The sequence below is a fragment of the Phlebotomus argentipes genome, unplaced genomic scaffold (genome assembly GCF_947086385.1).
Source record: "Phlebotomus argentipes unplaced genomic scaffold, Phlebotomus argentipes genome assembly contig_5, whole genome shotgun sequence".
Classification (NCBI taxonomy): Eukaryota; Metazoa; Arthropoda; class Insecta; order Diptera; family Psychodidae; genus Phlebotomus; species Phlebotomus argentipes.
The window spans coordinates 6340998-6364441 of record NW_026776165.1 but is presented as its reverse complement, the minus strand read 5'-3'; the positions used below and the strand labels follow the sequence as shown (position 1 = coordinate 6364441).

Sequence of the window (23444 nt, the reverse complement as noted above, 5' to 3'; positions counted from 1 at the left end):
TCTGCTGCACACTCTTCCCGCACATTCTGTGACAAAGAGAGGCACAAAGCCAAATTGCATGATGGCTACATTTTGTAATTCATGGGCTGTGGAGAGATCTTCGGCGCAAAGTCTCCACTCAACGCGCACACACCGTGCCAGAGTATGCACTTTTTAAATGCCCCGCAGCGGAGACTTTTCCCCCACCGAGAGCGCATTTGTGTACTTCTCCAGGCTGACGCACACAGGCGCGCGTGGCATCTCTTATGCTGAGAAAAGTCTACACAAAGCCGTGAGGCCATTTGTGAAGTTGGTCTTGTGTTAGAAAGACGCGTTTCTGTGCATCTCTTCACTGTGAGATTTCCCATTGAATTTTTTGCCCAACAAATCTTTCCGTGTCGATTTTACTCAAGTCGCGCGACTCGAAATCTCTGCCGGTGAAGAAATCGCGATATTTTGCCGGGATAAGAGAAAAGAGCGGAAAACTGACAAAAAAAATTCCGTGGTGATTCTGAGACTCGCTGGATTTTTTTCTACAACATTTTTTCTCTCTCTGCATTTTGTGAAGGGAGAAGCAAAAAAAGGAGAGTTTTTCTGGGTGCATTCAAGTTGAAATTATATTTGAGTGTAAAATACCGGCCATATTGGTACTTTGGAGAGTTTTTAGGGGCGACTTTTCTCAGTAATAAATAAGTATAGTTGTGTGCGTTTCCTGAAGGGAGAGATTTAACACTGTGTGTGAACACGAAAAACGACGCCACCGGGTTTTTAATTCTACCGCAAAGGCAGGCAGAAGAGCGTCGTGCAGAAAGCCGAGGAGTGTGCTGAAGAGAGACGCCGATTTGCAGAGTTTGATTGTGAAAAAGAGGGAAAAGTGTGAAGATGGCCGGAGAAGTTGATAACAAGCAGAACCCAGTGGTGGAGGAGACGGCGCCCGTGGAGAAGAAGGAGGAGACCGCGGCCGGCGCGGCGGCGGAGGAACAGAAAGCGGAGGGCGGTGGCCAGAACAACGCCGACAATCATACGGAGGCGGCCGCGGCCAAGCCCGAGCCGCCGGTCAAGTACAGCGTGCATAAGGCCAACTTCGACAAGGATGTGGTGTATCTGTACCAGTTCTCCAGGACACCGTTGCTGCCATCATTGTCCCCGTACTGTCTCAAAGTCGAGACATGGCTGCGTCTGGCTGCTCTCAAATACGAGGTAATTTTCACGCTCTTGCGCGCCGCTCTTGTGCTAAACATCGGCCAAGAGAGAAAATGACCGTTTTCGCCCACACCAAGTGCACACAAATCGTGCAAATCTCGCATAAAATCCCAGATACACTCTGCGAACTTTCTCAAAAGTGTATGTATAAAAAGAGCCCCGCGTTCGCGCAGCGCAGCCTTGGGTGGGGTTGATTTTCACACGGCTGTGGGTGGTTAGACCAACCCCTGCACAGTCTCAGATCAATCCCCGATTTCATCTCCCGAAATCGCGCGCAAGAATTCGTCACTTCCCGTGTGTGTCGATCACGGGCCGTTTTCTCGTGTGCGAAAGACGAAGAGAGCGAGAGGGAGAGAGAGAGAGAGAGATGAAGAAGTGATCATGGCCAGCCATGAACCATCGGTGTTGTGTTGTTTTTTCCCTCATGCGGTGCCATCGAGCTCTTCGTACGGTGTTGCCACTTTGCTGCACACGCGATGTCGCACAGAGTTGCTCTCGGGCTAGGAAAAGTTGACCAAAAACTCGTTGGGCTCAATCACAATCATCGATATACGCTCAAAAGTGTAAAAAAAAAGAGAGATACGCGCGCTTGCAAGATAGTATAAATATTTGATTTTTCCCCCGCGCGCCGAGAAGAAGAGCGATTCATTGTTCATTTGTGGTGTATATTTGTGTTTATTTCTTGATTATTTGGGCGAAGCAACAATTTTTTAACCATGTTTATTCACGGGTGATGATTTGGCGCGCGGAGCGGGCAAGAGATTGTGGTGGAGCAACTGTAGTATTTGTAAGACATTTCTCGAGAGAGTTGCGCGCCTTCTGCGAGCCACTCAATCATTTGATAAATACAACAAACATTCGAAATGAGATTCTTCAGCCATTAAATTGATATGAGAGCAAAGGGCAGGCTCTTTATGTCTCTCTGCTCCGCGGGCGAAGAGACGAGTGCAGGGAATGAGAGACGATTGGGATAAGAAGTTGCTTCTGCAGCTGAAATTTTTGAGAAAGCAATAAGAAAATGTATACAGAAATTAATCACGAAGCTCAAGATTTGTAGGCAGAAATCAAAATAAGATTGCAGACTATCTGGAAAGAAGCAGATTGGCAAAAATGTTGATATATGCAAAAAAAAACCCACAAATTAATACTACCAATCAGTTTTATAATTCTCTTTTAAGAGCTCTTTGATCTATTTTCTCTCCAAAATATCGTTTTTCTTTAGGTCATGACAAAACTTTCTGCAGTTTTGCAGTGTTGTAAGACGTTGAAAGTCATTTAAGTACTGAAAGGAGAAGTTTAATTGCACTTTCTGACTTTGTTCAGTAATTTATCTGAAGTTTTGAGGCTTTCAACAATCTTTTGTACGTCTTAAAGCTTTTTTTTCTATCTATATTCTCCAACTCAACAATGAATGCACGCAATTGAATCTCTGGTAATTTGTCAACGACAATTGATGTGACTTAAAGGGATTTTTCTTCTTTGGCAATTGACGATTGCGTTCTTTTTCCGGTGACACCGAAAAAAATGGGGCGAATCACGCCCGAGAAACACTTTGATGAGGGACAATAGAAAAGGACAGGCTGTGAAATGTCCCATCAAGTTCAGCATTAATTGAATAATCAATAATTTAGGCAGAAATGCCGGAAAGTTCAATGAAACACGCTCGTTTTCACAGGGGGATTAAAAATTAATTGAATGTCCAGAGCGAGGGGAGGTTTTGCGAGTGGCGGCGGTGAGAATCGCATGAGAAATTGCCAAGTGGCGCTTTTGGCGCCATTAAAAATCAGAAGGACGGAAAATTGCAAAGTGGAGGAAAAAGAGTGGTTAAAGATCTCAATAATAGTGGCTGAATTTCTGTCATGTTTGTGTGCGTGAGTCTTAAGGCAATTGAATGAATAAAGACGATGCGGTTTAATGACCTGCATTTGAGCGAACAGAAAGAAAAACACACAGTGTGAGGGAAAAGAGTATAATATATGACTATATAATGTGGTATTAAATACGCGAAGAGACCAAAGCTCTGATCTTGTGGAATTTGACTAATTTTTGCAGTGAAAATCATCTTCAACAAAGGCACAGCTCTCTTACTTTTCCATCTTTCTCTTCATCTCTCTCACACTGAATGCGTAAATGGGTTAATGGTGTTTCAGTTAAATTGATGATTCTGCTGCCACAGTGCATCTTTGGTTGTATAGCACAAGAAGAAATGGATGAAAAATTATTTAATTCCATGGCGAAGTGCTGAAAGAATTGCTTGTTCACTTCCCAAAATGGCACGCAATTGTGTCTCTGGCTGTAGCATTTTTCCACCCACACGGAGTCGGGGGGTGAAAATCAGACCTAAAAATAGTCTCGAGGGCTTCTCGAGTGCGTCTTTCGCTGGGAGGAAATCATACACTCTCGAAGCCAAATCCATTTGATTGTGGCAAAGGTCAGAAAATTGGGTAATTGGTGTTGGCCCCTATGAATATGATTCTCCCTTCTCTCTCTTCGCGCCAGCAAAAATTCACTCTCATGCACGACAAGCGCGAACAGCGTGTAATTCCATCATAAATTTCCACCACAAGACGTGTGTGTGTGAGAGAGAGAGCGGGAAAAAACATGAAATATTGAAGAATTTTCTGCCCCGCATAAATTAATAATCCATTTAAATAAGTGCGGGTATTAACAATAAATTTGTTGTTCGGTTTTTGTGTACATTTCATTCACTAAATTGGATTTAATTCTCCAGCTGAGAGAGAAAGAATTCAGATCAACTTTCTATGTAGAGCAGAAATTATACTTCTTTTTGAAAATAATGTTTAATAATAAGCTTTTAATTCGCGCAGATACACGAAATGCGGAAGAGTGAATGAACATTTTGCAAAATGCACATGGAATTCAATTTAAAGTCCAAATTGACACTAATTGACGCACAGATGTCAATAGTTTATTGACTCCTTCTCGCAACTCAACAAACGGCGAACATATGTTCAATTGGCTCTGGAATCCGCGCCACTAAAGTGTTTCTGTCCTCAAAAGACGCGCAAATTGTCTTTGCTTCCCTCCAAAAGAAAAAAAAAACAAACATGCGGCAGGAAAAAAAGTATTGAGACTATTTTGCTGAAGACTAGAAAAAATAACGCGTTTGACTCTGAAGGTTATCGATATACATAATAAAGTAGTATAAAATTCCGCACCAAAATGAATCACGCAGCTTTTTTGCTCACGCCAAGTGAGACAAACCACCTGCGCAAGTTGATATTTGGGTGTTTTTTTCAATGATGCTGGTGAGCTTTTTCTGCTCGCGACAGAGACAGAATGGCCACGATGGGCAACAAAGGAGCTTTCCGTCTCCGAAGACTCCATGGAAATTATTTCATGCTCAAAATCTCGATAAAAATTTGCTTCAAGTGCTCCTTGGCGCACTTAAAAATAGAAATGTGAAGAATTATTAGATTTTCATGCGAAAATCAACTTGCTTTTGATCGATTTTGATCGTGATTTTCACAAGTTCGAAGCACGAACAATGTTTAAAATGTATTATTTTAATTTTGTTCAGCGTAAAAGTGATAAATTGCGCTGAAAACGCGTTTTAAATGATTTTTCTATGAAATATTTCTCCATAATTCGGGCGAAATTTGTAATTTTGATTGTATTTTTGTGCGCATGGCATAATTATTGATTTCTATTTTAATTAAAATGCAAAGTAAATAAGAATACTAGAACATATTTCACTTTTATTGTAATAAAACATATTAGCGACTCATTCTTCAGCACATTTAGCATTGCAGTTGCATGAGTGATTTTAGGGACACTCTTGAGGGAGTTTGAAGACTGTTTATGATTGCGTGATTGGAGACAAACAATAAAAGTCAAGCTCTAAGGAGTGTCTCGCTTTATAGTGTGTCTAAATGTGTTTTCTACGCGTAATTAAATCTCGTCATTGAAATGCAGACGATCGCTTCAATTTTATTTACCGCCGAAGCGAGTGATTTATGGGAAAACAATTAGGGTGTTTTTTTTTCTTCTTCTTCCTCTCCTCAGACTCTGTCTCAAGCTCCGCTTGTGAGCCCAATAATTTTTCCGGCGAGTGATGTGCAAGAATAAATATTTAGTGCTTTTTCCTCGTGCGACGATCCCTTTGGCTTTCCACGCATTCGCTGCCAGAGATCCAAACTGACGTCATCGAGGCGCGAGAGGTGTAAATAAAATCTGCTTTGCGTGAAGTGTATTTGGCATCGTTCAGCGTAAACACGCATCGCTGGTGTTTGAATTGCACCCCGTGAAGCGTACACAACTTTTCCAAATCACTCTCATGCGTTGGTGATATTCTCATTAGGACTGGCGCGCGCTGTGTTTTGATTCTGTCCAGTCGATTTACGTGACTTTCTGGTGGTCTTGGAAGGTCGCAGTGTTTGCCACAAAATCACGAATATTTACGAATCTCACTCTCAAGTTTACATTCTGTGTGATCTCGTCGCGCCATCACTTGGATGGCATTTTTTTCTTGAGAAATATCTGATAAAGTGTGATTCAAGAAAACACACCTAAAAATATAACGTATATCCAATTAGTTGGCAAATTAATATTCCCAATTAAGGTGGAGGAAAATTTTTCCACTCAATATTATTTTTTTCCGACGCTCGTCTAGGCGATAGCGTGACTCTTTGGGGGCTCTTGTCACGATCTCTTGCGCCGAATGTGGGTGAGAGATGGCAGAGCTTCCCAAAAATAGACACACTCTCTTTGGCCACTGCTTTTTGGCCAATTCAATTTTCATTTTCGAGAGATGAATTGTGAAAATTGCCCCGCATTTTGTGCACGTGTCGAGTAGAGTCTCCATGCGAGAAATTCACTCCAATAACAAGAGCCTGAGACACACCAGTCGGATTGGCCAATGTCGAAGACAAGATTGGAATATAACTTCTCCTGAGAAATATTTAAAATTCCATCCGACTGATAATTAAAGTTGACTCAATATGCAAAGATATCTAATATGTGCTGGAATGCCAACAACTAACCGCGCTTATGCAACATTCCTTCCATGCATGCATTTCAATGCGGTGAGACTGGAAATAATTATGAGTTGACAATTTGATTGTCTAATTATGACACGGAATAATAGAAACTCGTCTTCATTGGCACGCAAAAGAAGTCCGAAAAAAAATTCATTCCTGCCACGGCAAATCACAATTGCGCCACACGTTTTTGCAGCTTATTTTTCTTTTCTCTTTGCTGTAAAGCAGAATCTTTGGTCGCACAATCATAAAACTCTTATGTCTTTGTGTCCAATTAAAGTTTAGGTGGAAAATGTCCAGAGAGAGAGACAAACATTGTTCAGAAATTGGTGCAAATTGTGCTTTTTGTTATGCTTTCAAATTCATGAGAAGAGTCTTGGAATGATAGTGAGCAGAAGCATGCAGAAATGTACCTCTTCAGCAATATGGCTTATTGTAACTGTCTTGTTTTATTTTATTGTTTCTTGAAAGTGGGAAAGTGAGATCAGCGGCGAAGAATATGGAATATTTCAAGTAAATTCATAGATGTAGGGAAAAAGAGGGCATTTGTGGCTCATTTATTACAGTTGAATCGTGTCTCACTTCTGTGCCAAAATGCCTCAATTTGCCCTATGATTTGTATTAATTTGTATGCGGAAATTCAGCTCCAGGGACGAATTCAAACTCCAATTCGTTTTCGAAGATTTTCCAGGCAGTCGTGAAAAGTAGAGGCGAGAATTGTGTCTCTTTTTTACAACTTCCTCTGAGAGTAAATCGTAAAATTATTAAGATTGAGGCAAGAGCATTGAAAATGTGAGGGAAACTCGAGCACATTTCGTATGTAAATTAAAATGTAACTGAATATGGTTGAATTTGGAGTGGCTGTGTGAGACAAACACAAATGGTGTCTGTTTATCGAAGAAATTGAGAAGATAATTAATGAGGCACTTGGGAGGTTATTCCGCCACATCTCATCTTCCTCTTTTGTCCACAATGAAAAACCCTCTCTTTCTGGTGAGAGGAAAGAGATTGACACAATTTTCCAGTGTGTCCGAGAGTTGGAGCAAAACAGTCATAAAACATGACATTTGAAACGGAAACACAGAAACTTTTTGATTACATTCGAGACTGAAATTTCATTTCACATTTCATAGTTGCGCGCGGGATTTCTCTGTCGCACAACTTGAGCCCGAGAGTCTTTTGATCGCGCGCGATGCTGTGAGACGAGAGAAACATGGTGCAGAATGTCCAATTTCGAAATGCAATTTCCTCTCGAGAGCCTCGTGATTTTTCCTCACGAGTTTTTCCAAACAAGTGCTAAAGCGCGGCTTATTTCACAACATCTCAATCGAAGGCACAAAAACTTGTGTGATTCTTTAGAAGAGTGAATAAGCAGAAAAAACACAGGCTTTCTTCACCGGAAATTTGAATTGTGATAACGAGACTGAAAGTGGCGGAGAATTGTGTGAAAATTCTGAAGAAAGTTCACGAAAGGCGACTGGAATTATTACAAATAGTAATTAATAAATCAAACAGCCGCGCGCGCCTCACCCATTTTCGCGCCCTTTTTTTCTCCCCCTCAAAATGTGCGTCTAGACGAATTCTCGTGGCTGCTTCTCCTCAATCACATTCCTTTCTATGGCCATCTCTCCGTCTTTCCACCCTCGCAGCGGCGGAAAGGCTGAGGGGTGAAAATTAATTAGACTAAGGGGTGGGGGGAGGCTCACTGAATGATTTTCAGCCACGCCCGAGGCGAGGTTTTTTCCCTGACATTCTTCCTTGTGTGCCAAACCACAGGACTTCTCGCTGCCACTCTTGAGTCAGCCAGATTCCGCTGAGGTGAGGCTGAAAAATGATATTTGTGGGGAGGTTTTTATTTTCCACCGCCACTCAATTCTCACGTTTCGCGGTGAAAACTTCATCACGAAGCCTTCAAGAGTTGATTAAATTAAAAGATATTTTAGGTAGAATTTTTGGGGGTGTTTTAAGGCCAATTGAATGGGGACCAAAGTGCACAATTTGTGATTGGTTTTTTTCTTCTCCACCTCAACTTCAGCCGCATATTTTCCCTCTCAATCACATACATATTTCTCAACGTCACACGTTTTGAGATATGCGCTGAGCAAGAGGAGATCTTATTGACAATGCAAATTTATGGGCAAACACCTGTTTAGAAATTCCCATCAGAGACACTCTCGATGGTGTATTTGTGTCAATTTGCGGAAGGAAATATTTTTCTCTGCACGACACAACATTGTCTAGAATATTAATTAGAAAGACCAATATTGGGAGGCATTCCGCGCCTGAGGAGTGTTCAATGGCAAATTCATCTTCGCCAGAGCTGCATTTTTTTCATCCAACAACATCCATTAACAAACCATTGTTGCAATGGTGATTAATCACTGTAATAGAAATTGATATACTAAAGTATTTGCGTAACATATTTTCTGCTCTGCGCACTCTGTAACATTGTTTCTCCTCTTTGCGAAGAATTTGCATGAATCACCGTATTGACGTTTTACAGCGACATTTCTGAGATAATTACACTTTTTTCCCGCACTATCGAGCCTAACATTTTTTTTCATTTACTTCCTCTCCATCGACTTTGTGTTTGCTTGCATTTGTGTGCATAGAGGAATATTGCGAAACGAAATTGTAGAATGTCTTCTCTGCAAATCATCCTGTGCGTGGCCAAAAGTGGGAATTGTCCTCAAAAGATTCTCAACTTCTAGCCTTGTTCGGAGTTTTGTGGGAAAATGTGATGAAACGACAGTATTTACCGAAAAAAGTAAATACATTCGTTATTAACACTTCGTTGGTCTCAAAAACAAAGGTCGCATCCAAATATAACTGTTGTAAGCCAAAAAGTCAGTATTTATACAGAAACATGTTTGACACATAATTTATTGAGTATTTTACTTGTATTTTTCTAAGCTTTTTCATATCTAAAACGTCACAGATTGATTGCAGTGAAAATTTGCTTAAAAATGTGTCAAATTAAGGTTAAATTAGTGATAGAAATTGCTTAACTTTCTTTGAAATCTACTTGAAAGACATCTCTCAGAGGCTCCTCAAGCTGGAGTCACTTGGCATTGATCTAATGAGCTAATCTTAAGATACGTCACGAATTTGCTTGCTATTGTTCCGTAATCTCTCAAAATCACCCTCAATGTTGAAGAGTTCCACCTTAAACAAATCCGCTGAGCTTGGAAATAGGCTAAAGCCGTTCTCACAGTTGGCAATGCTCGCCGCCTCTTCGTCAGGCTGTTTTGGGAGCATCTCACCCGGCATTCTGTGGCTCTCGTCGGCATATTGATCCATTTTCCCGAGTGAGAGCAGGAGCGAAAGAGCCAGGATATCCAGCTTGTTGCCCTGGCAACGTCGCGAACATTTCGCCAACACTTTCCCACCCACAGTGCAAGAGTTTTCCCGATTGCAGCACGAGTGGGCCGAGAGAGAGAGAGAGAGAGTGAGCGGCAGATTTCCCACACGAGATTGTGAGGAAAACACCACCAATTTTGCAGCCAGAAAATTTGACACACAAAAATGGTAATTTGCCACCTTTTCGTGCAAAAAAAAATATGGAGTGAAAACATGAATATATTTTTTCTGTGTGCGGCAAATTAATGCTTATCACGAATTTTCCATCAATTTACATTAGCATCGACATCGAAATTTCCAGTCCGGCGCCCAACCCAACAATTTTTCCTCGCCCTCGTCAGTGTTGCTGTGGAGAAGCCGAAAAATCTTCCACTCTATTGATTTGTCGGGGTGGAAAATTTGCATTTCACAATTGCAGCGCGAGAGGGCCGGAAAAATTGCAGAATAATCCCTCTGTTTTGCACTTCGGTGTTGGCACAGAAAGAGAGCAAGAGAGAGAGAGAGAGTCACCCTCCCGGAAATATCCACCCCATTTGAGGGAAATTCCACTCTCACGAGGAAGTTCATTGCTCTTGGCTGGTGGAGAGAAAATGGATAACATCGCACACCCACTTTTGCCACCCTCAGCGAAAGCCGCTCCAAAAAATTCCTCCTTATGACATCATTAGGGCGACGCGAAGCCCTCAAAATAGCCCATCTTTGTCCGCACGATCGCATGGCAAGTTCACAATTGTCCACTTTATCATTCAATACGACCCGGGAGAAGTCCATTCCATTGCGACGAGGGTGGGTGGGAAAAAATCAATATGGGGTGAGTCATGCAATCGATTCGATGCGAGCCCGGAAGGATTCAAGTGGTCCTCAATGGAAATGTGAGATTTATCCCTGAGATAGGTTTCATGTTTCTGACCCGTTCGGCGATGAAAGTGAAAATTTGTGGGAAAAGTCGTAAAATTTGGGTGTTTCCCAGGCCTTCGCAGGCCTCCTTGCTGAGCTCCTGATAAGGAAACACATTTTGAGAGTAATTCTCGAGGATTGTACGCCTAATAGTCATTTTGGGGTACTTTAACGAGAATCATATTCAGTACAGAGTGCAGAGAAGCACAGCTATCGCTTAGCGAGTTTAGTTAATGAGTTGTTTCGACCGATAAAATGATTAAATTTTCGATTCAATTACGTAAAATGTGATATTTTAAAAATATAGACATTCATAGCGATTTCGTAAGACGATCTGATATTATCATAGGACAGAAATGGAGTCAATCTTGTGACATCTAATGGACATTACTTGAGACAGTCTACTAGACTTTAGAAAGACAGTCTTATGATACACTTATTTTTTGCTATTAAGCTGTAAATTTCCTTATTTCTTAAGCAATATTTGCTAATGTCGACACAAATCGGTAGATATTTGTTGGAAAGTCGCAGACAACAGTAATAGTAATGCTTACTTTGCCATTTCTAATGACTGTTTTCTTCTCTGTCGCCCTTAGAATGTGGATCACAAGACGAAGTTCCGCTCCAAGAAGGGCCTCCTTCCGTTTATCGAGCTAAACGGCGAAGAGGTCGCCGACTCGGCCATCATCATCAAGGAGCTGACACAGAAGTTCAACCAGGACATCGACGCCGGCTTGACACAGGAGCAGAAGAACATCGCTCACGCCACAGTCTCGATGATTGAGAACCACCTCGTGTGGGTGCTGTTCTGGTGGCGGACCAAATTCCCCGAACTCGTGCTCAAGGGCTACAAAGTGAATCTGCAGCACGCGCTGGGGACGCGCATTCCCAACGGCATCCTCAACTTCTTCTTCAAGTTCTCCTATGGACGCAAGGTTTGTGCCATTTCTACAATCTTTGTCACGCCCACACGTCCGCCTGGCAACCCTCTCTCTTCCCCGCTAAAGCTCTCCCTCTGCGGAATGACTGACCAGAAAGGCAAGTCGAATATGGCTCAGTGGCTGAGAACAATGGGCCGCCCGTTGAATTTAATTGCAATTTACTAGTGGGAGAAACATAAAAAAGGGGGTGAAAGAAGCGTCCGAAAGCCTCTAAAACGCACTTCCAACTCTTTAAAGTTTAAATAAATTTTCACGCTCAATTAACTCACGACTCTCTTTGCGAATCCATGATTGGAATCTTGTGCAAAATAAGCTAAACTCTATTTTAATTTTTTTTTCAATTCACGTACATAATGTTACATCGGCATTGTTTTCCATGGTATTTTTTTCTTCTTCTTCTCTTATTGTGTTTACGAGTGAAGAAAATTTTGTTCGGATCAGTTTCAAGAGAAATTCCTCTCATTTGGAGTTCATTGAGTAAAACTGTGTGCAGTGTTTTGTGTTAATATTGCTTGCGCGATTATATGAGCTTTGTGGGCAATGAAATCCTATGGACACATTGAAGGAAATTCAATTGCTTTCTGGTCTCTCATGTCTGTCTCCTCAGCCATCTTCTTACCAACTAAAATAATAATTGCAAGTGTGTATGTGTGTGTGAAATGTAGTTTAAAAGAATGAAAACAATATTTATTGCAATGTAGACAAAAATACACGATAGTGGATGGGATATAAGATTTTAAGCAAAGACATAATAATCATAATTACATTAATTCTCACGCAATCATTCTCATTGACACAGAATTATTAACAAATTTCTCTCGAATGATGACACATCTTTTGTTGTGCGCGTAAAGAAAACAAAAAGAAGAAGCAATGAAACTCTCTTTTTCCGCTTCTGAGAGATTTTCTTCCTTTCTCTCTCTTTCTGTCTCTCTCTCTCTCTGTGTTTGAAAGAATGTAAAAAGAAAATAAATGTGAAGAAAGAAAAGACAAGATCATTAACAAAATATATACATATACTGTCTTCAGAGTTGTCTTCTACACTCTTCTTCTTCCTCTTTTCACTTCTCTGTCAATTGAACCATGCAGAAATTGCAGAAGAAATCGAGGCATGATGAATAAAATCCATTTCATCCGCTATGTATCGTAAATGTTTGATCCCTGTCTCACGTTTAGTGGTTCCAGGGTTCGAAGAAAGTCAAAGCCCAAGGAATGGGTGTGCACAAACCGGAGGAGATCGAGGAGTTCGGCAAGCACGACCTCAAGGTGCTCTCTGACATGCTCGCGGACAAGCCATTCTTCTTCGGAGACGAGCCAACAACTGTGAGTTCCTCCATCGCGCTCCCACACAATTTCAACCCACTAATTGCACACTCTTTTGCACTTCCGCAGCTCGATGTGGTGTCATTTGCCGTCCTCTCGCAACTCCACTTCATCTCGAAAGACGTGAATTTGCCACTGCGGGACTTCATGTCGGCCTCGTGCCCCAATCTCGTGGGCCACGTTTCGCGAATGAAGGAGCGCTGCTTCCCCGACTGGGATGAGATCTGCACCAAACTGGACTTGAACGCACATCTACCAAAGCCAGAGTGAGTGAAATCATCATATTGCGTGTATTAATTGAGATTCTTGTGATATGCAAGACTAATTAGTCAGTTTTGTCAGTACTTTCTTCAGAAATGTCAGTAAATTTACCAAGAAAACAGGAATTTGCTTAAACATTAATGACTTTTCTGATGTTTTTACTAAGCAAAAGATTTGGAATATTGAAGGAAAACATCTAAAACTATCATTTTCCTATTTATCTCTCTATTTGTTGAATCAAAATCCAAACAAGAACTATCACAGATCAATTTCATCCAAGAAGCTTTCATGAGTCTCTGGCATTTTTCCTAATTCTTCCCTCATCATTTCACTTCCAGACCCGAGGCTAAGGAAGGCAAGGAAGGTGAAACTGAGAAGAAAACCGAGCAGGAGAGCGCAGAAACCGAGAAGATCGAGAAGGAGCTAGAAAAGGACAAAGTGAGATTATTACACTCGAAATAATAATTATTCGGGAAAATTAACATTTCATCTCTCTCTCTTTCCTTTTTTGCAGTCCGACGAGAAGACGGAAAAGGTGGAGGAGAACAAAGAGAAGGAGGAGTCAAAGTAAATGCGAGGATGTCGTGAAGAAACGCACAAACATGGTTTTTCTTATTAACATTTTTAATTATTACTGTAGAAGAAGAATGACGAAGTGAATTGAAGGCGGAGCATTAGATGATTGAATTAGGCAAATGCTTAAGCGAGGAGGGTTTGATAATCCATAACTAGAGATGATTCCAAAACTGAAGAAGAGTAATTTTTTTGATCTTCTTTTCCCATACAGTGGAAAAGTCGATACTCTGGAGAGGTTCTACATATTAATGAAATGAAACAAAATGGCAATTTAAATAATAATGAGCGAAATACATAGAAATAGTGCGTTAGGAAACAAAATATTCTCATGACAACACATTTTTTTCTGTGGAATTATATAGAAATTATTTTATATATTTTTATTATATATATTATTTTGTATAGAATGTAACACAGAATTTTTTTTTCAACATAAGTAATAAAGAAAAACCGCCCTTTATATACTTTTTTTTTGCAATGAATACAGTTTCTATGAGCTAAGAAAAATGTAATTTACAAAACAGAAATATGAAAACTTGCTGTAAAATTGTATTCACAACTCGACCATAAGGATTTTTTCATGATAATTTAAGGATTTTCAATTTTTTTTTCGTATTGCACACAAATCATCTGACAAATGAGTTTTTTTTTGTAACGTTTTGTAATACTTTTTCTCTCGTTTTTTTTTTAATGTCTTTTCCGATTTATAAGTAAAAATGTATAGAAAAATATTCACATAAAATCTGACATTTAAAATCTTCTATAGAAATTGATCTTCTTTTTTGTGTAATAGAAATAGTGAATGAAAAAAAAAGAAATCATTGACGAGATTTTTTCTTATTAAGCTGTAATTGATGAACAAATTTTTAATAAAGACTTGATTTTGAAAGGTTTTATTTTTTTGTTTCTTTGGGATCTTTGATTTTACTTTCTATTCATTCAACACCGCATAAAAATCGAAAATACCAAAAAATCAAGTCTGTTTTTTTCGGGGAAAACAAGAGAAAAAAATCACTGCCAAATGGTTTTTGACAAAGTTTTTCTACAAAAGTAACTTTACACAGAGCAAAATGAAAACCATAGAAATTAGCAAACTTTGCGGGAAGGAAGCTCAAAGAATTTGCGTGAAAAGCACCGAGAAAGTCATTCTCTCAAGTTTGTTTGCTATGATTTTCTCCTACGGTTTATACGCAAACGTCCCACTGAAAGACATGTGAGACATTTGAGGAATTAAAGGATTAAAAGAGAAGGATAAACCTTTGGAAGTAGACTTACAATTTAGATCAAGTGAATAGGAAACAAGAAGCTCTGTTTTTTTTTAAATAGTAAACCAAACACACACAAGTGAAAGATGTTTGAGAAAATCAAAAAAAATGCGTAAAATATAATATTAAACAAATAAAGAAATACTCTCAAGATTAAAATGAAAAAAATGGAAAATATTACTAGAGACTCGTTTTTCTAATGGAAAAAAAAATTTGAATATAAACTAAACACTATAAGAAGAAGTAGGAAAGGATTATGAAAGAGTGACATTTAGTGACGAAGGAAATAGAAACTATAAAATGGACGCGAGGAAAACAGTGAGTTTTGTTTTCTGAAAACAAAACTCCACGCCGCCATATTTGAAGGGGAATTTGTTCATTTCCTTCCGCGCGCACGGAAGCATTGAAGATCGTGCAGGAAGGCGAATATAAGTTGAGAAGCGCTGAAGTAATGCAAGGATTAAAAAAAAACGAAATGTTGGAAATTTGTTTACATGAGAGAAAGTGAAGAGATAAAAAAATGATATAATGTGTATTTTTAAAAATATATTATATTGAAACTTGTTTAAAAAAAAGAGGATTAAATTTACGAACAAAAATTGGTGGGTATTTTGAAAAAAAAGAGGATAAAAGTGGAAAAAATATTTGTAAAATTGTTTTCTCTCTTTTTTTTGTGGAAAAAAAAACTTGAATTAAGGCGAGAGATTGTGAAACTTTTGCATTATTTTTGCTCAAGACAAAGAATTTTGCTAGAAAAAAAGAAATTTCGTATTGAATGTCAAAATTAAGACCCATTTTTTCCCCCCATATTTTCCCTCCCACGCGATTGAGATGAGGAAGAAGATGGAGAGAAAACACCAAAATTCCCCCTTTTCTAAATGTGTTTTTTGCGACTAAGAATCTTTGTGGGATTGACGATGATGATGATGATGATGATGATAGAAAATGCCAAAAAGAGATGTTGTGACGATAATTGAGCAAAAATAATCAACAAAATATTTGCAGTAAAACTAGAAGACGATCAGAACAACTTTGCTATGAAAGAAAAACAAAACGGCATGACAAGCTATGACGGAAAGGTAAATAAAATTATTGGTAAATGAAGTAAAAGAGATGGGATAAATAAAGAATTAGTAGGTAAATTTTTGGAACTATATATACATATTGATAAATGAACTAAAGTAAATTGATAGACACGTAAAAGTTTAATCCATTTTAAATGTTTCATACACTTATACAATTATATTGGGACGATGTGGAAGGAAAAAGGATATTACAATTGTGGATGATATCATAGAAAAATATTAATTTCTTTGCAATGTTTTATTTTCATTGATTGATTGGATGAGAAATAAGAGAGGCAATTGACCAGCGGATATGATTTTTCTCACTGTATTTTTTTTAGTGACTCTTTTTCGCTGGCAAAAGACAAGAGGATGAAAAGAAAAGAAAGGAAGCCAAGTCGACGAGAGATTCAGTAAGAAACACACAAAAAAAAGTATAGATTAAGTGTGAGCTTGAATATGATAATTATTAATTAAACAACCCAGAAAATATAAATGTAACCTGTATTACATGGAATATTGTCAATAAAAGAAAATTTCTTGAACATCTTCGCGTGTTTCATCGCCACATCGAGGAAGGAATTCTGCAAAAAAGACAGACAATTTAAGGATCGAGAGAAGAGGCTTGAAGATGTGATTTTCACTCACTTGTGGAAACCCTTTGAAGCGCACTCAGATGAGAATCAAGAGGAAGACAATGATCAGGAAGGCACAGCAATATCTCACAGTTCGCATTTTGCAGCTATTTTCCACCCAATTTCCACTCAAAGTGAAGTGCGAAACTTGTGCAGAATCCAATTGACTCGAAATTGCCAGACTTGCGACGTGAAATATTGATTCAATTGGCATTTTTCATCTATTCCAAATTTGGATTCTGTATTTTCTGTGTCGCGATGATTAAACAATGAACTGCTTTTGGAGGCGAAATTTCCGTCTTTTTCTATATTTGCAAAGCGTTTTCAGCATGTTTGACACTTTATTTAATAATCCTTTCATCGCGAGCGAATTGAAATGTTGCCGAAATACCAGAGGCATCTTAAAAATTGTCATATAACTTGACAATTTAAGAACTTCACCTTCTTCTGCTGCTCGAAATTAGTTGAGTGAATAAATATTATTGACTAAAGAGCGACTAATGGCTGTTCTGATATCAGCAAAACTCAATAGAAATCAAAGCTTTTTAATCATTTAATTCATCTAAACCTGCAAGGAAGTCTTCAAGACCATCTAAACTAATTAATACTTGAAAATATTACCTCTTTTTCACTCGAATCGCATATTTGGGAAATAATGGAACCTTGAGTTCGCCATTTAACCCTCGATTTAACCCTAATTCGTCGTCTCAGCAGCCTCAGCCTCACCTCTTCTCTGTCGCTGCTTTCGCTCCGCCCCATTTACGCCCGCGAAACAAGCATGGAAGTGTCGTATGCAAATCAATACCTTTTATTAGACTCAAATGGAAATGTGTTGAGAAGGAATTGCACACTGCTCGTTGCGCCGGACGCCAAGCGGAGGGCGACTGGGAGGGGGCGCTCGTCCCGCGCGATTGTGCGTCGCTGCGAAGCCGTGTGCCCGGACAGAGGGGGCGTCGATTCGAGGGGGGCCGGTCAGCGCGCCGGCGGCTAGAAGGCCGCCTCGGAGCGCGCGTCCGCCTGGATCTCCGTGTAGCGCTGCAGCAGGTTGAGGCACTGGATCAGACATTGCGTGTTGGCGGCCGACAGCGCCTTCAGCGTGAGCAGATCCGGGTCCGTGTGGTTGAGTGGCGCCGACACGGCCTCGATGGTGCGCGCCAGCGTAGCGTTGCACAGCTCCGTGGCCTGCAGCTGCTGGCGCGCCGCCCCCATTGCGTCAGACGCCGCCAGGTGCTCGCGCGCCGGCAGCGAATCGTTGGCGATCGCGAGCGTGTGGCTCTCCGTGATGGCACGCAGTCCGTCCACCCACTCCTGGCGCGCGCGGGCGTCCGAGGCGCGCAGCTTCAGCGTGTCGCCGGACGCGCAGCTGGCAAAGAAAAGAAAAACGCCCGTCAATCGTCACAGCGCCTCTTATCGCGGATCGAGGCCACGCTGAAGGTTGTGCAGGTCTCGCGAGCTCACCTGATTGTGAACGTGCGCGAATCCTCGACGCTGGGGCACACGACGGCACACGCCAGGTGCACCTGTCCTCGGGGCGTCTGGTTCTTGGGCGTCACGGCCGTCCCGACGTTGTGGGGATTCGTGTCGTCACTCAATGTCGATGTGTCGCACAAATAGTAGCTCAGCGTGCCAGCCTGGGCGTCCACGGTGAACCATCGATACTGCCAGCCTGCCGGACACACACAAATCAGCATCCAGTGCAAGGGCGGAGCGCCCAATTAACCTCACCCTTCACGACATTGGTGTATTTGTACAGCTGACCGCACAGACTTCGATTGGGATTCAGCACTTTCTCAAGGTTTGACTCCATGCGTCGCTTTTTCGATTTGGACTTCCTTCGAAACAGTTTACGGAGAATTTTTACGTTTTATTTGGCAAAAGAGAACAACAGAACAATTTTCACCATTGATGAGTTCACTTTTTTCGTCTCCCTTTTTGTTTTGACATCCACCGCACTGGAAAAGTCCACTCAGCGCTGGCAGCGCCACACCCGGGAGTTTCGAGGGCGTTCGCGGCAAACTTCGCACTGCAATTTCAAACCGGTGCTTATTTCGGTGCGTAACGAACGAAAAGAAGTCTTTCAGCCCTCTTGAAGTCATCAACCATTGAAAGACAGAAGATATGTTTTTGTAATTTTCTTTAAATCCTCAATTTACGCTACAGTTTTTTCTCATTTGAAAGTTTCCTCAAAGATTGGTTGAATAGTTTTTTCTTTATGTCTCAAAAAGTCATTTTGCATAATAATTCTCCCTGGATTACAATAAAAAAGAGTACATATTGTGCAGTTTAATTTTTCTTTTCTTCTTCTTCTATGGATTTCATATCAATCTTACTACTTCGCGTCCTTTTTCTTTATCTCCAATACACGACTTTTTTTTTACCTAGAGTTGCAACATCTACATTTACGGGGCAGGGAAAGTTTCTTGAGTGTTTTTAGATTTACGCAAAAAATGCAATGCAAGAATTTTTATCCATAAAATCCTCACATATAAGTTTTCCTAAATGTTGTCATTTGTTGTGGTGTAAATACAGAGCAATATATGTGATCAGTCATCGAGGGAATTGTATTGCATTGTGTGTAAAAGAAGTTTTGTCAGAATACTTATCTTGCACATTCTTATCTGCTTTTTTCTCCTTCTTCTTCTTTTCTGTCAAGCACAATCTTTCATTGCATAATTATAAAATAAAATATTTATATAATATATAGAGTGCATATTTTCCATCTCAACTTTGCCATCATTTCATCATCATCAAAAAATAAAGTCATTATAATAATAAATTGTAGAGAGACTAGAATAAAAATTATACAAAGTATAAAGTTGAATGCAAAAATTACTGCAATTGAGAACATTGCAAACTAATTTTTTTTTGCCCTAAAAAAAATGTCAAATTTAGCGAAATATGTAATATTCTTTCTTCATTCTTCTGGGCCGAATTTTTCTACAATTTCCCTTCATCTTTTTTTCTTTCTCCTTTTTTGTCAATCAATCACCTAAATATTATTTGCCCAAAGTTAGAACAACATTTTTTTCTTCATCTTCTTTCATCTTTTCCACTATACAAAAATTGGCATTTGTGTCATTCTCTCATCATATAAAGATTAAAATGTAGAGATGAATTAATACAATTTAAAAAAGGAGGGATCACAAGAGTCTATAATATTCATTATATAGTTACTTTTCCTCATATATATATATATATACTCAATGATTATTCATCAATATATTGTGTGTGTGTGATTTCTTTACGTGTTTTTTCTTATTAACCTAATCTTTTTCTTTTATTCTTTCCCCCACAAACACTCGCCAATTCCACAATCTCACGCCCAAAATGGCCAAGAGAAAGGAAAGAAAGACGTCTTCTAAATAATTATCCTACTTCGTAACAATGCAGTTTCTTTTTTTTTAGGCTCATTTTTGCACACTAGAAAATACTCTCAGCAGTTGGATTGCGGCGATGCTTTTACATGTTGTAGGCAACGTAAATCGGATCCAGCTGATCGGCGAGGAAGCCGTCGCGCAAGTGCATCCTCTGCTTCTCACCGCGGCTGTTTATTGGCACGACTCCCGGGTCGACGACCACCACCACGCCCACGATCAGCTGATGCTCCTCCAGGACCTGCAATGGCCGATCGATTAGTCGTCAATCAACTATCAAATATTGATCAAATCTACATAATCTTTTTGAGAAAACTCAACAGAAATTTGTGAATTTTGAAATAAATTGACTCAATAATTTATCAAAAGCACTTAATGTCGCTTTGAAGGCTCGAAATTTCCTCAAATCATAGCAAAATTGTCATAATTACTTACCGTGTTCGTGACGAGAGGCACCAAATCCAGCGCCTCGGACTCGTTTCCGTCCAACTCCACGACGACCACCAGAAGATTTGTCCACGTGAAGACGGCGCTGCAAGAGGAATCGCTACAATTCAGCCCTTTCTCACCCTCTCTTCAGTCACTCACCACTCGGCGATCTTCTTGTGGCAGCGCAGCACCGAGTTCTCGATGTCGATCGGATGGTAGTTCATGCCGCGCAGCGTGATGACCTCGTCCAGTGCGCCCACGACGTACACGGCGTCGTGCAGCTCCTGATCCTGTCCGGCGCCTGGCGGCCCAGCGTGCAGCTGAGTCTGCGTCTGCGAATGCAGCGACTCGTTGTCACTGTCGCGACTGGCGATGCTGGGCGTTGTCTCGTCCAGAATGGAGCCCGCCTGCGAGCACTCAGTGCGCCGCAAGAAGCCCAAGTAGCCTGTGCGCGCGTATGTCTCCGTCGTGGCGCCCGTAACGAGCTTCGCATTGAAGTGATCGTTGTAGTCCGTCTCGTCGCCGTAGATTGTGAAGTAGCCATCGGCATTGTGCGGCGATTGGACCTGTGAAAGAGCCATAATTCTCATCAAAAAGCACTTTTGGTTTGCTTTCTCACAATCACACAGATGTGCTGAAGCTGTAAGAATGTTACTTTTAAAGATGAAACGATGAAAAATCGAGAAAAGTCTTAATCGTTGTTAAACGAGACTTCTTGACTCACCCAAATTTCACCCAAATGCGAATCTCCGCAGTGACCCTTCGTGTCCGGATTGGCGATGATCACCTTCACGCCTGGCAACAGTTTCCCGGACTCGATGAGACACAGCGAATTCGGAGCTCCGCGCTCCACCAGAGCCACTCGATTGTTGCGCAGCGCCCGCAAGTCCACATAAACCTGCGCACTCTCTGCCGAACTGGCGCCTTGCACGCAAATCGCCGGATTCACGCGACACCCAAACGACGTGGACACACAGCGCGTGTTGAGCCCGAGCGCCTGGAAGAGCTTGCAGAATTGCTGCGTCAACTGAACGCGCGGTCGCTCTTCGGCAACAACAACGCACGTTCGCACGCACGCCAAATTCACATTGCGCTGCTTCAGTGCCTGAATGGAATTGCTCAGCGCTTTTGTGCACAATTCAATCACGCCGTATGAGCAGAAAGTGTCACGCACGCGATATTGCGACAGTGTTGAGAGCCAAAGACTCGGATTGGCTTCCACCTGAGGATGAGAATGAGTGCATTAGAGAGACGACGATATGTTAGTGGGTTTCGTCGTCAAACTCACTTCATAGGGCGCAATGAGGATCGAATGATGTCCGCTGAAGACGCTGATCAGTGTCCACATGGCGAAGCCCAGGCCACAGTACGGATCCAGGCAGAGCGCCACGTGTCGGCTGGGGTACAGTTCGCACGCCAGCTTGAGACTGGAGCACAGGCTGCTCAGCGAGCGATGCGTGATCATCACGCCGCTCAGGCGGCCGCACGTGGACACGCTGAAGTCCACGTAGGCCGTGGAATCGATCGTGGCATTGGCGATGGTGGCCAACTTGCGCTTCGGATTGTCATCAATGTCGAGAATCGGTGGCCAACTCTTCGGATCAATGGACGACGCCGCCTCGCGACTCTTGAGCAACTTCACCAGATTCTGTATGGAGAGAATGATCACGGACTTGGACACGTCCACAATCATTCGCACTGTCGGCAGCGTCGTGGTGAGATTCTGTGGATGCGGCGGACGAATGGTGATTGGCACGGCGCCCAAGTACAGACATCCGTAGAATGCAGAGATCAAATCCACACCCGGTGGGAAGATCAGCGCCACATGATCGCCCGGATTGATCTTGCCGCGCTCCTGCAGCAGCGCCGCAATTCGCTCGGCGCGCTTGTGCAGCTCCGAGCACGTGAGTGTCTTCGCGACAGCGCCTTTCGAGTTGAGCAATGTGTACAGCACGTGATCCGGCGAAGAGTTGGCTCGCCAGCGCAGAACGGCCGTGATCAGTTGGTGCTGAAAGGCAGAAGGATTAGGCTGAACTCTCGTACAAACATACATACTTCCGGAGCATCGTCTTAGAATTGTTTTCATAAGCGTCACAGAGGCGCTAGCGTCGCACATAGCTGCCATTTTAATTTTCTAGACTTTTCTAATCAAAGTTTGTACTTAATCAATACAGAATATTGTTAAAAATTTCATATTTCACTCGTAATTAGCTTAATATTTCGTCTCAAATGCTAGAGAATTATTTGCGAGTGGAATATTTCCACTTTACTTGAAGCGTCGGGTGGCCATTTTGAAAAACTAACCCAAGCCATCTTTTTCCATCTATATTTCTATGTGTATTTTTGCAATTTTCAGCGTTTTATTGTATCCTTTAGACTCTGATTCTTCTTACAATGTAAATACACTTTAAATGATATTTTTTCTCTAAAGATTTTCCAGGTTTTTCAGTGAAATTTGAGGTTTTTTGTGCGAAAATTCTGGACAATGCTCCGGAATTCAAATCCTGCTCTTCTTTGCTCGCATTCTCACCTTCCTTTCGTTGTCATCCGAGAGGCCAATATCGCGTCCCTGCGCCACAGCCAGGCGATTGCCCTGCACCAAATTTCCCACCATCACTGACGCCGGACCCACAGACGTGTCTGTAACACATCCAGATGAACTTCCAGATAGAACTTGTGGTTGGAGTGCGCCTAGCCACAGTTTTGGGCATTTTTATTTGAGGGGGCGTGTTAATTTGTGAGCGACAGATTGCGATGCGTTATTGCGAGCGAGAGTCAGTAGGTGAGAGGAGTTCAGTAAGGAGATCACACATTTTTGTTTGTTTGTTTGTTCCACATCCCACATTTTTCGCAACCATTTTTGCATCCATTTTTTTCACGTATTTCATTGTTGCATGATTTTTTTTTCAATGTGTGGTTTGTGTGTGATTTTTGCGTGTATTTTGTTTGTGTTTTTTTGTGAGTGTTTGCAAGAAAAGAATAGAAGGAAAGAAAAAAGAAAGGTGAATTTTAATGAATTTTCACAATTAACCTTTTCTCTCGGTTTTCTCTTTTTCGTTTTTTGATAAACAGGAAGAAATCTTTCAAACAACACTATTTCATGTGAATTTTTAGAAAGAAAAATTTAAAAATCAAAA

At 41.2% G+C, this 23444-nt stretch overlaps 3 protein-coding genes across 11 annotated transcripts in view; 1 reads left to right on the top strand and 2 right to left on the bottom strand.

Moving 5' to 3' along the window:
- Positions 1-274: 274 nt before the first annotated feature.
- On the top strand, positions 275-16414 carry LOC132256529 (failed axon connections). Of its 2 annotated transcripts, none has more exons than XM_059752996.1 (6): positions 275-1179; positions 11036-11374; positions 12566-12703; positions 12773-12969; positions 13303-13402; positions 13479-16414. In XM_059752996.1, exons 1-6 carry the CDS (start codon positions 862-864, stop codon positions 13533-13535), a joined length of 1149 nt encoding a protein of 382 aa, XP_059608979.1. In that variant the 5' UTR covers positions 275-861; the 3' UTR covers positions 13536-16414. The 2 variants fall into 2 exon arrangements, with proteins under 2 accessions (XP_059608979.1, XP_059608978.1); XM_059752995.1 differs by having other exon boundaries at positions 12557-12703.
- An 882-nt stretch (positions 16415-17296) lies between these two features.
- Positions 17297-18485, bottom strand: LOC132265985 (oxysterol-binding protein-related protein 11). The gene is made up of 3 exons (XM_059766791.1): positions 18230-18485; positions 17963-18170; positions 17297-17867 (listed from the first exon to the last, which is right to left on the bottom strand). The coding sequence occupies exons 1-3, from the start codon at positions 18309-18311 to the stop codon at positions 17492-17494; spliced, it is 666 nt and encodes a 221-aa protein (XP_059622774.1). The 5' UTR covers positions 18312-18485; the 3' UTR covers positions 17297-17491.
- Positions 18486-19752: 1267 nt separating this feature from the next.
- The window catches only part of LOC132256545 (disco-interacting protein 2), a 37157-nt gene continuing 33465 nt past the window's right edge, over positions 19753-23444 (bottom strand). For 7 of the 8 annotated variants that reach the window (XM_059753035.1, XM_059753034.1, XM_059753030.1 and 4 more), the window contains 6 exons: positions 22838-22998; positions 21596-22315; positions 21032-21529; positions 20467-20873; positions 20314-20410; positions 19753-20119 (listed from right to left, as the gene is read on the bottom strand). In XM_059753035.1, coding sequence (XP_059609018.1) covers positions 19964-20119; positions 20314-20410; positions 20467-20873; positions 21032-21529; positions 21596-22315; positions 22838-22998 — 2039 coding nt within the window. In that variant the 3' untranslated portion in view covers positions 19753-19963. The remainder of the gene's footprint in view (positions 20120-20313; positions 20411-20466; positions 20874-21031; positions 21530-21595; positions 22316-22837; positions 22999-23444) is intronic. The other variant, XM_059753028.1, reaches the window with a different exon arrangement.

Coding starts and splice junctions, on each gene's coding strand:
- LOC132256529 (XM_059752995.1), top strand. CDS start 862: ATGGCCGGAGAAGTTGATAACAAGCAGAACCCAGTGGTGGAGGAGACG. Junction 1,180..11,035: donor TGGCTGCTCTCAAATACGAG/GTAATTTTCACG, acceptor TGTCGCCCTTAG/AATGTGGATCACAAGACGAA. Junction 11,375..12,556: donor AGTTCTCCTATGGACGCAAG/GTTTGTGCCATT, acceptor TCTCACGTTTAG/TGGTTCCAGGGTTCGAAGAA.
- LOC132265985 (XM_059766791.1), bottom strand. CDS start 18,311: ATGGAGTCAAACCTTGAGAAAGTGCTGAATCCCAATCGAAGTCTGTGC. Junction 18,171..18,229: donor ATACACCAATGTCGTGAAGG/GTGAGGTTAATT, acceptor TGTGTCCGGCAG/GCTGGCAGTATCGATGGTTC. Junction 17,868..17,962: donor TCGCGCACGTTCACAATCAG/GTGAGCTCGCGA, acceptor TTTCTTTGCCAG/CTGCGCGTCCGGCGACACGC.